The sequence below is a fragment of the Triturus cristatus genome, chromosome 3_2 (assembly GCF_964204655.1).
Source record: "Triturus cristatus chromosome 3_2, aTriCri1.1, whole genome shotgun sequence".
Classification (NCBI taxonomy): domain Eukaryota; kingdom Metazoa; phylum Chordata; class Amphibia; order Caudata; family Salamandridae; genus Triturus; species Triturus cristatus.
Window position 1 is genome coordinate 60,212,669 of NC_140584.1, and position 12,103 is coordinate 60,224,771.

Sequence of the window (12,103 nt, forward strand, 5' to 3'; positions counted from 1 at the left end):
CACAGGCATCTTGTGCAATCCTAAAAATGATGCCACATAGTTGTCGATGCACACTGAATATGACATACGAGACCGTGGAAGTACATCAGTCAAGCACATTACTATGTATCCGAACATAGCTATGTGTTACATTCCCGACCTTCAAGATTCTGTATCTATGGGGGCAATGACTCCCTAACAACCCCCCAACTCCCCAACCCACCCTAACCCACCCAGTGAACCCAAATGTGCCACAAATTCCAGTCTGAGGGTCACAGATCATCTCTCTCGGGAGGGGGAAAGGAGGGGAAGGAAACCACACCTCAGGCGTGCCGTAGGGGAAGGATGGAGGCCGAGCAGAGCGGTCAGAGGGGGGACCTTGATGATTTAAGGACAAGTGTAACAGGGGGGGGGGGAAGGCGTGTATCACCGCCCCCCAGGAAGGGGCTTCAGTCAATCGGGAAATTTCAACACTCAGTACCAGGGGACTGGTTCCAGCCATTACCAGACACATCCGCCGGCATGTACCCTGTCTCATGCTGGGGGATTCCGGGGACTGTGCCCTGTAGCCTCCTCACTCTCCTCCACCTCACCCTTAAACAGCTCAATCAGGTGTGCCCATTCTAGGGATATAGGACGCTTCTGCAGCCCTCGACTCTCTTCCCGGTGCAGCGCTTTTCGCTCCGCCACCGACCATCTCAACACCTTCTCCCCCCAGACCTCCACACGCGGCGGGCCCGAGATTTCCACCGTTGGGTTATCAGGCGCTTTGCCAGCATTAATGCTAGATTGGCAAAACGACGCAACAGTTTCGCTTTAAGGGGGAGCGGCAGAAGACCCAATAGGCAAGCCTCTGCTGTGTCCCAGGAGGGGCGTTCAGTAATTATATTGAAGACATGCGTTATCCTACCCCAGTATCCCCGCAGCGCCGGACAGAGCCACATCATATGCATCAAATCGGCATCCTGTGCCGGACACCGCGGACAGGCAGCCACTGCAGTGGTGTACATCTTGCTTAGTGTATGGGGTGTAAGGTAAGCCCTATGGAGGACAAACAACTGAATAGTTTTCAATCTACAATTGCGGGACACTTTAAGGGTATTCCAGTGTATAGGTCCACTCTTGATCACTAAATGCTCGGGACAAATCTGTTTCCCACCGCAACCGGAGAGGAGCCAAGGAGATCTGGGTGTGCTCTACAAGGCCCCGGTACAGCCAACGGACCAGGTAGCGTCCATGTCCCATTGTGTGGAGGGAGCGCAGGAGGTGAAATGTCGAGGGTTCCAGCGGCGTTTCCCGCCATTGTGCCCGTATATACCGGGAGATCGCCGCATGTAGCAGAAACTGGGTATCAGGCACCATATTTACCCTCACAAAGTCCTCGTGGGACATCAGATCGCCTTCCAGAAAGAAGGCACTTATTGTTTCCACTCCTTGTTGCGTTCAAGGCCGTACTTGTCTGGCACTCAGAATTCCCCACCTCGTGGGGAGGCCACACAGTGGTATATTGGAAGCATATGGATTTTGGATTTTAGCATATTTACATGCCCTTCTCCAGTAATGAAGCACTATTTTCGGTAGGGCCGGGGGGTCTAATAGCCTAGGAGCGCCGGGACACAACAACGACTGCAATGTACCACGTGCTAATTGGGCCGGGGTGTACCCGATTTCAAAAAGGGTTTTTCCCAGCCAGCCAATAGGCCAACCACTGCAGCTGACCTGCAATACAGTATGCCCTAAAGTCGGGTGCTCCCATACCACCGGCAGCACTCGGTAGCCGTAACTTAGCTAGCGACACCCTATGCCTCCCCGGACCCCAGACCAGCAGCGCATCCACCTCTCGAAAAATCCAAGCGGGGTATATCACTGGAATGTTGACAAAATGGTAGAGTAAGCGAGGCAGCATCACCATTTTAGATATCGCTAGTCGTCCCGCGACGGTAAGAGGTAATGTATTCCAAAATGCAATTTGGGAACGTATGGAAGATATTGTACGTACTAGATTGCCTGCTATAACATCTGGCACGGATCAATAGATATTAACCCCCAAGTACCTAAACGTGACTGGTGCCACCCTTAAGGACAAGGGCCCGAAGCGGAGCTCCGGGGCCGCCAACGCTCCACTGAAGGAGTAGGCTATGGATTTAGAAGCATTGAGGTGCAAACCGGATATCTCCCCGAATCGAAGAAAGAGATCTGCCACTTCCCCCATGTCGGCCTGGAGATCCCGAAAGTACAGCAGCATGTCATCTGCGTAAAGGGAGACTGAATGCAGGACCCCTTCCATCTGAATGCCATGAGGGACCATGGCCCGCCTAAGGTTTTGGGCCAACAGTTCAAGTGCCAGAACAAACAAAATAGGAGATAATGGGCAACCCTGGTGTGTGCTGCGAAAGATGGGGTAGGCAGAAGAGATAATCGAGCCTTTCTTCGCCCGGGCCGTAGGGGCGGTGTAGAGCAACTGAATCCAGTCACATAGTTCTGGGGGGACGCCCATCTTTGCCAACACTTCCAGCATATAAGACCAACTGAGAGTATTGAAGGCCTGCGATATATCTAAGGATAAACACCCTGCTCCCGCCGGTCGGAGTCCGGACGCATGCAAGATGGCATGAAAACACCGAAGATTCAGCGATGTACTCCGTCGTGGGACAAACCCGCATTGGTCTGTGTGGATCATCTGCGACAGGAGTGGGAGAAGGCGGTTAGCAAGGAACTTACTGAGAATTTTATATTCTGTGTTAAGGATCGATAACGGCCGGTAGGATGACATATCTAAGGGATCTTTATCTGGTTTCAAGAGGGATGTGACGATCGCCTCCCGAGTGGTAGGGGGCAGCCTCCCTTCCGCGAGTGATGCCGTATAGAGTTGTAGTAGTTTGGGGATCAATTGAGGCGAAAAGGTGGAGTAAAATTCGATGGGCAGTCCGTCAGAGCCAGGGGTCTTTCCATGGGCTAAGGACTTAATATCTACTCTAATCTCAACCGAAGTAATCGGGGCTTTTAAGTCGTGGATTTCAGCTGCAGTGAGCACTGAGAGGTTTGCCTGTGTCAGAAATTCTGTCACAGCATCTGCGCCTGGCGTTGGATGCGCTCCATAGAGTGCCTCGTAATGGGCCCAGAATGCCAAGTTTATCTCCATTTGGGTCTGGACTTGTCCGTGTTGTGCGGTATTAATAACCAGGATGGGAGTAGGGCAGGCTGGGGGGGCAATCAGCCGTGCCAGTAAGGGGCCTGCCCTGTCAGCCTCCGCGTGCGTGCACTGGGTGCATGCTCTGTAGTCCAATAAGCGAAGACGCTCCAGGGCTTCCGCATACCTTATTCTGGCCCCCTGCAAGGATTCCTCAACCTGCTCGTCCATTTGGGCCTCCACTTCTTGTTTCTGTAGTACATCCTCCAACTCCGTTAGGTCCCGGACCACTTCCCTACGGGCACCCACCAAGGTGCTCAGGGACACCCCCTTCACAGACACCTTGAAGGCTTCCCACTCTATGGAGCGTGACGAGGCAGTGCCTTCGTTGATAGTAAAATAAGTATTGATAGCCCTCTGTAAGGTATCACGGAAGACCTGGTCCTCTAACTGAAGGGCTTGCATCCTCCAAGTCAGTATCGGCGCCGGGGAACGGCCCCATTGAAGGCACAATTCGATAGGGTTGTGGTCGGACAGGGTTTTGCCCAAGTAAGTGCAATGGGAGACCGCAGAGGACAATGCCGTCGAGCCCAAGAAGTAATCCAGATGTGTATGCAGTTGGTGGGGATAAGAATAAAAGGAATACTACCTATCAGTCGGGTGTTGTGCTCTCCAAAGATCTAGCAAATTCCATCCCCGTGTCCACTGACCCAAGGCCGCGGCTCTAGCCTGAACAGCAGTACCCGCCAGGGGAGGGTGAGATCGGTCTAACTCGACATCAAATACAGCATTCAAATCTCCACCTAGCAACCATGGACAATCACTCCAGTCAGACAAGGCCACGGACACCCAGGAGAGGAATTGGGCATGATCTACATTAGGGGCGTACAAAGAACCCAGCACTACAGGCAAACCATCGAATAGACCCCGTAGTAACACATACCTACCCAAATCATCAATCCGGCTCTCTTGCAGGGAAAAGGGGACTCCCGCTCTGAGCCATATTGCAGCCCCTCTAGAGAAGGCGGAGTATGAAGTGGCATAGAATTTACCCCTCCAACGTTTTTGCAACTTCAAGGATTCTGCATGAATCAGGTGGGTTTCTTGAAAACGTCAGAAATCCTATCTGATCAGGGGACCCCCTTTATGTCCCGCCTCATGACATCAATCTGTAAACTACTTGGTACCGACCAGATACGGACTTCGGTATACCATCCCCAAACCGATGGCCTTGTGGAGCGTTATAACAGAACCATCAAGAGTATGCTCTGCAAGGTCATCTCGGAACCAGGGAAAGAATGTGATTGGAAGCTACCGTTGGTCCTGTTTGCGATAGGGTCACACGAACAGCAGTCTACAGGTTTCTACCCCTTTGAGCTAATATTTGGAAGAAACCCCAGGTCGTTTTTAGACATGGCGGCGGAACAATGGGTGGGCAAGGACGAGAAAGGGAAGCCCTTGAGGGAATATGCCGCCAGCTTAAAAGACACATTAACGCAACTCCATCTACTGCGCAGTCGTTCCAGTTCTGAGCGGGACATATGTGTTTCCTGTGACAAGGCTATACTGATGGGCCTACACTGTAGATAGGAGTATAAGGAGTATTGGCGCACTGGCGTGTGCATGCCACATACTTTCCATGAGACTATGTTTGCCTGGGCCATAGCAGGTCAGTGTGCTTTCTGAGGTGAGCGAGAGTGGGCTCTAAACAGAGGATCGGGGGGCTAGTAGGTGTGTTCCGAGATGTCCAAACAAAAAACGAAACATGGGGTTGAACTTTTCACACATAACTGCACGGGGGTGAACTCACGAATTAAGTTAGTCCAAACTGGGGAGCCCAACTTTGGCAACTGCTATGCTATTGAGTAGCTAGTTATGGGTGCGCGTGTTATGACACTGCGCGGTGTTAGGTTTCCCTTGTTGCTTTGACGGGGTAGCTAGTAATCCCGACTGGCCTGTTAGTATGGGTGATTGTGGGTCTTATCAGGTGCAGACTGTGGGCCTTGTGTGGCCTGCTTTCGCGACAAATCGCTTGGTGTTCCCGGCATTTGATATGTGTATATGCAGTTTGTGACTGAACGGAATATAACAGACTAGAGAGCATGCATTATGTATTATTGTTTCTCTTCCCAGACATTCTCCTACAGTCATAATATATCATCTGCCGTCTGCGGCCTGATGTCTGACGGGTGCGGTCCTAAAGTTCACCAAATCTGGATGGCAACGATGCACTGACGCTCAATGAACGGGCTGAGCTCGAGTCTCGGCCTGTGTACTGTGTGGATGTTCCGATCGTCGCAGCTACTTGAATTGCCTCCTGCCTCTCCATCAGTATTTGCTCGGGGTCTGGAACAGCCGAGAGCGGTAACACATTGTTGGGGCCTTTGCGTCTGCCGCGGTGGCAAGTTCCCTCTCCTGCCATGCCAGCATGTCGTCTGCCTGCGGTCTGGGTCCTGACAGCTGGCCCGAATCCTCCAACCAATCCCAGACCTCAGAGGGGGAGTCAAATAAGCTGGTGGTGTCTTTCGTGGCAACGCGCAATCTAGTTGGGAAAAGTAGTGAGTAGCGGACATTAAGCTCGCGGAGTTGCCATTTCACTGCTGTGTAGGTGCCCCTCTGCCTTTGCACCTGTGCGGTATAGTTGGGGAACATCATGACTTGGTTGCCACAGATTCTAATATCTGCGAGCTTGTGTGCTTCCCTTAGTATCGAGTCTCTGTCCCTGTAATTGAGCAGCTTTAATAGGAATGGTCGTGGTCGGGCTCCCGAGGGAGATTTGTGTGCTGGTACTCGGTGGGCCCGCTTAACCACAAAGGTTGCTGACAGAGCGTCGGTTGGTAGTAGTTCCTTAAGCCAGCATTCCACATATTCCACCGGGTTATGTCCTTCCTCACCCTCATGGAGACCCACTACTCTGATATTGTTGCAGCGCGACCGCCCTTCGGCATCTTCAACCCTGTCTTCCAATGCATCCTTTCGGTCGAGTAGATCTTGTAGGGCAGCCAAGTGGCTTTGCGCAGTTGGTCTCAGTTCGGCTAGGGATTGTTCGTGGCCGTGGACCTTTTCCATCAGTTTACGGTGATCAGCATGCAGTAGTGTGAAGTCCAAGGTAACTTTATCTATTTTAGATTCCAGAGAGGTCCTTGTTTGATCCAGCCCAGCCCCTATCTTTTCCGACTGAGTCCAATTTTATAGAAATCACGGAGTGCAGAACTTCCTCTAGGTTGTCCCCCTCTGCATGTGTTGCCTCTGGGATGCCAGCGCATGAATTGGCTTGCTGCGTGTTAGGTCGCAACCGGCCCATGGCTAATTTCTGCGCCACAAGCATTCAGCAGCGATCGCCACTATTTGCCTGGAATCGGAGTCTTCGGTTGGGGCAGATGCAGCCGACCCAGGAACAGAGGGAGCCGGGGCAGTGGTTTAACAATTATTATTATTTTTTTTTTAAAACAATTTTTATTAATACAAACAGAAAACAAAAGTACACCTTTCGTCAGTACATGTTTCATCCGTGTGGTACATTTTGTTGTCATATTAATCAATTTCTGACATTTGGTGAAACTGTTATATAATTACACCCAAGCCTATGTATCCACCACCCGTCGCCCTCCTCTAATACACCCACTCTTGTTTGTGTCATTTCTTATGTCGTGATGATGTCTCTATTTCATTCGCTCAGCTCGGACTCTGAGTCCGCCACAGGGGGTTCGCATATATTTCCTCTAAATGCGTTCCATTTTCCCCAAATTCTCTGCCATCTCCGGGGGCAACCCCTGTTTGCACACACCACCCTCTCCGCCGTCATGGCACTATCTAGGTATCGGCACCACCTCACGTGGGAGGGGGCTGACTGCGCCCCCCAGTTTTGCGCAATATTCCTCTTTGCTAATGCTAGTCCGACGGTCACCCAGGTTTGATCAGCATGGTTAAGATCAGTAGCATCCCACACATTCAGTAAACACATCCGAGGTTCTGGTGGGACATCATGACCGGTAACCCGTGAGATCATCGCCATGACCTCCCCCCAGTACAAGGTAATGTCAGGACATTCCCATATGGTGTGAAAGAAGGTGCCCTGGAGGCCACATCCTCGCAGACAGAGCGGAGTAAGAGCCCTCCCCATTTTATGAAGTGTGTCTCTAGTGTAGTATATCCGGTGCAGTATTTTAAGCTGCACCAGTTTTATTTTTGATGGGATGGCCACCTCTCGGGGAGACGCCAACGCTTCATACCATTCTTGTTCGTCCATTGGCCCCACTGCTGCCTCCCACTTTCTTTTAAGAATCTCCGTGGGGTCTTTTTGACGGTTCACCAGTTTACGGTAGGTCAATGATATAGCTTTCTTGGTGAGGTGGTCTGTGAGCAGCCGATCCTTAAGCGGGGAGGACTCGGGTAGGGTGTCCCCTTGGGTATAGCCTTCTGTAGTGCATGTTGTATTTGTAAGAATTTAAAGTGCTCGGTCCGGTTCATCTGATACTCTGTTTGCAGCTTCTCAAACGGTATCACCCCACCTTTCCTCCAGAGGTCACCGACCCTGGAGATGCCTATGAGGTCCCACCCCTCAAATTCTTTACGTAAGTGACCCATACCTATCTTAGGGGAGATCCATAGCGGCGTCTGCGGCGTAATCACCCCCTCCCATCCCAACCTGCGCGGTGCCGTGCGCCATATCTGTACAGTGTGCGCTGTGGGGCCTTTTAGCTTATTTTTCCCTGATTTATCATATAAGGCTTGGAGGACTCCGTGTAGTCCCAGCACAGTCCTGTGCATTCGTAAAGCGGGTTCATCTTGCGCTGCATGTATCTATTGATTGATTATTGTTAGTTGTGACGCCCAATAATATAGACGTATGTTGGGCAGCGCGATTCCCCCATCGTACCAACTCCGCATAAGTTAGCAGAGAGCTGTTCGATGAGGTTTACCCTCCCACAGCAGACATCCCACCTCTGCTTCGATCGATTTAAAGTAAGTGTCTGGGACTGAAGCGGGCGCATTCTGCAGCGCGTAGAGGAGGCGAGGGAGAGCCATCATTTTGAATAGCGCCGCTCTCCCCAGTAATGTCAGTGGCAGGGAGTGCCAGTATTTGACATCACTTTTCAGTCTTTTTAGGGGCGGAAGCAAATTGCGTTCTAGGAATAGTGCTGGATCCGGCGTGATGTTTATGCCCAGATATTTTAACCATCCTCCGCCATTGGTATTAACACTCCTTCGGGGAGTTGTGGCGGAGGCCCCTGTAGGCCGTAAAGCATTGACTTCGTCCAGGTAATCGAATAGCCAGAAAATCTACCATAGGAGTCGCAGATATCCAGTAGTGCAGCTATGGACCGTTTCGGTTGTGTCAAATATACCAAGATATCGTCCGCATAGAGTGAGATACGGTCATCCCAGCTCTCCGTCCATTTTAGCCCTGATATAACTGGATCCTGCCTTATCCATGCCGCAAATGGCTCCAAAACCAGGGCGAATAGCAGAGGGGAGAGAGGACACCCTTGTCTAGTACCTCGTCCCAGTGCAAAGTCTCTCGATAGCCGGCCATTCACCGCCACCTGCGCCAGAGGTTCTGTATATAGTAGCCGTACCCGTGCGCAAAATTTGGGCCCAAAACCAAAATGCACAAGCACTGCAAATAGATAGGGCCACTCCACTCGGTCGAAAGCCATAATCGTGTCTAGCGAGAGTATAACTGCATCCTCATGGATGTGGTTTAACAATTATTATTGTCCAGACAACATGGAAGGCGCCCAGGTGTGCTGCATGTGCGATATATCACGACCTTCAGGACCAGGGGGGCACTGCTGGTGGCACAAAGTCTATAGTTAGCTTGTGGAAACTGTAGTCAGACTTAAGGGAGGTGAAAATCACTTCAGTTATCAGTCAACCATAAAAGACTATCACATAAGCATTAAAAAGTTAGAAGATGTACATGTGCTGTGGGCTGTATTTAAATACCAAGCAATGGCATAGCCAACCACTCTCACCAGTGCAAAAGCCTACTGGCTTTGTCAATGTCTTTCAGCAAAGTTGTACAGCAACGCAGATATTTTACAGCATGGCTAAAGTAACGGAAAAAAAGTGTTAAACAAAACATTGACAAAGCCAATAGTGCTTGGGTAGACTAGACTTATTGATTTGCCAATACTTGTTCTTAAAGCACTGAGGAGGATACTTAAGCATTTTCATTGTGGCAATATGAAATGTTCTTCTGGCAAGTTTAGTGCAATGTTGTTTTTAACTGATTGGTGAACCTAGTTAACAAGGGTGCCCACTGGTGCAAAACGCATGGTGCACCACTTAAATAGTTTGGGCACAATTAAATGTATGCACAGTGTGCCAGTGACCCACAGGCTTCCATTCTGGAAGCAACAGCTAAAGAGAACATTAGCTGGGAAATGTTAACACAGATATAAAGTCCGGAATGGAAAGTTGTTGATGAGCTGAGCCTCAGTTTGAAAAGTGACTAATAACAATGTACAAGGCAAACAGATGTTTTGTTAAATAAGTATACACCTTTGAATAAACACAGCCTTTGGATAAATACAGCCCTTTGGCAGACACAGAGTGATGCCTCATAAAATCCTGCTGTGCATGTAAAAAGCAGCAACCCTCATACGAAATCAGGCAAGGCGATAAGAATAAATCACACACAACTGAGGGGGAAAGCGGTGAGTGATGTGGCCTTAGCACTTTCGTTTGTGGTTCGGGAAGAAGGAGACAAAAACGGGGGTGGTGGGTACGGCAAGCAAAGATGGGGAGAGGTATGGGGCATGGATAAAAGTGCGATGGAGAAAGCACATTAAGGATGAATAACTGAGTTGGCCTCCAACAACCTCAGGAACCTGCCAAATCTCACTGAAATGGATGCAATTACAACATGGCTTCTGGGAGCGCGTGTATAGTCCGGATGAAAGAAGCAGCCTTTTGGTAGGAGTTTTTCGGTATCCTGCTCATGGGCACTTCATGCAGGCCCTCGTCCCCCTACAAGCCGCTCCGAGTGGGACAGGAGTTAATGTTCAAGCCCCGCTGCTCCAGAACTGACTTCCAGGTGCGCTTTGAGACATGATGGCATTTAAATATCTTTTTAATTACTGGAATGCGTCTCATGATAATGTACTCCTCTAAGAGATATCAGTTATATAAACACCCAGGCGAACAGACACACAATGCACACTCGCACACAGATATTCATGTGAAAACACACATGTACAGAGAAAGATGAACAGATGTGCACACTCACCCAGACATATACATGTACAGAAACACACACACAAACCCACACAGGAATGAACAGGATACACATAGGCAAATATGCAAACACACAATAAACACACAAAGACGCATGCAGACCTGGTGCCCACTAGACATTCCTGCATGAAAAAGGGGAGGGGATGGGGCAGTTCCTTCCTTAAACATAACAACTTCTCCACCTCTTTAAAATGTGTTAATGTTGACAAACAAAGAACACTGCTGCCTGAACACAGAAGAGATTTCTGATCAGCACTTCCAGACACAAAAGACCCCGTCTCCATAGGTCAGTCTTTTCTTAAGTAAAGCACTATGCACCCTTCCACAGGAGTGACAAACACAAGCCAGATGACTTAAAACAAATAAAGCCTGCAAACAGAAAGTAAGCAAACGTGACGAACAAAACAAAATTCCAATAGGAAGTAAGCATTGTGAGGAGTGCATTACTAAGGTCAGCTTCCAACGTGTCCCCAAATCGGAGAGGTTTAAACTTTCAGACAGTTATGTGCGTGTTAGTCCATGGGTTTGCCAGCTACAGACACCTAATGGCATTTGGAAACAAACATGTCCCTGCACGCCTCTTAATATTGTAACTGCATTTATATAGCGCTTACTATCCCCGACGAGGCGTCAAGACAGCTGTGCTGTCTGGTAGGCTTCGACCTGAAAAGACGGCATTAATTAGACAAAACACAAAACCTTGTTGTGTGTCTTCTAGTGTAGAAGGCATCAACTGAATTGTTTCAAAAGTTCCTCTTGTTCATACTTACTACCCACCACTCGCAAATTCATATTCGATATAAAAATCTAGAGCGTCGGAGGCAACATATTTTTTGTGCTTTCTATTGACAATTCATGTGAGACACCCCGTGCACAGTGCACTACTCACCGGTCTTAACTTCTCCCACGTGTTCGAATAATTTTCACCATAGACATGCATCCGCTTAAGACCCGCCTTGTGACCAAAAACAGATAACGTGCCTCACCAATTATATGTAGAGTTACTGGAGACACCCACAGTCCCAACAAGCACCGCCAGTCGGAAACTCAAACAGTGACACTATCCTTCCACCAATCAATACCCCCTGTTTACACAAGCCCCTTTGACCAAGGACAGGCGCACAGTGTTCCGGACTGCATTTCCCGGCATGCCGGTTGCTCCCCTGACCCCTTTGATCCTACTTACGACACATGTAGGCGGGAATCTCCCGAGTCCCACCTCGCTACTCTTTCTCTCTTCTTCTGTTCACCTTGTCGCCAAATTTTCTGAGTTGTGGCAGTCATGGCGGGTGTGTGGAGGCGAAGGTTCGGAGCGCTTCTTTCCCGGTCCTTAAGGTGTTCTTTGTTCATGGGAGTTGTGCGTCCTGCTAGAGCCATTTCAAGCTGCATCGACCGTAAGAATAAGAGAGACTTGACTACCAGCCAAATGACGTATACTATGTGTTACACTTTCCCTGTTACATGTTTACCTTGCCCCTGATTTTTATTATTTAAAAAACAATTTGCATGCTGGGATTGTTGATATGACAGAGTGGGGCTGATATTCCATCATGCCTGCCCACTGTATTACCTCTTACAGGGCAGCTCAGTTAATTGAATGGCCTGACGGTCCCCGAGCCATGTCCTATTGTGCCTGCCCTGATGCGTGGTGCAAGGAGTTTTAAAGTGTGCACCCGGCATGCTGGTACTGCATCTTTGAGAGAAGCGCTTGTGTCAGGCATGAGTCCGTAGTGTAATAAGTAATTACCTTTG

The 12,103-nt window shown here is 49.5% G+C and overlaps 2 protein-coding genes across 7 annotated transcripts in view; one reads left to right on the forward strand and one right to left on the reverse strand.

Annotated features, from left to right (window-relative positions):
• Positions 1–12,103, reverse strand: part of THYN1 (thymocyte nuclear protein 1) — a 176,981-nt gene that overhangs the window by 163,081 nt on the left and 1,797 nt on the right. Inside the window, exon 3 of one of the 5 annotated variants that reach the window (XM_085647239.1) lies at positions 11,538–11,734. The exons of 2 other annotated variants lie outside the window; for them this stretch is intronic. The gene's annotated coding sequence lies outside the window, so the exon portion shown is untranslated. Of the gene's footprint in view, positions 1–11,240; positions 11,473–11,537; positions 11,735–12,103 lie in introns of those variants that run through there. 2 more of the 5 variants (XM_085647238.1, XM_085647241.1) reach the window with 2 other exon arrangements.
• ACAD8 (acyl-CoA dehydrogenase family member 8) overlaps positions 11,483–12,103 on the forward strand; it is a 262,307-nt gene continuing 261,686 nt past the window's right edge. For both annotated transcript variants that reach the window (XM_085647236.1, XM_085647237.1), the window contains exon 1: positions 11,483–11,745. In XM_085647236.1, the coding sequence (XP_085503362.1) occupies positions 11,634–11,745 (112 nt within the window). In that variant the 5' untranslated portion in view covers positions 11,483–11,633. The remainder of the gene's footprint in view (positions 11,746–12,103) is intronic.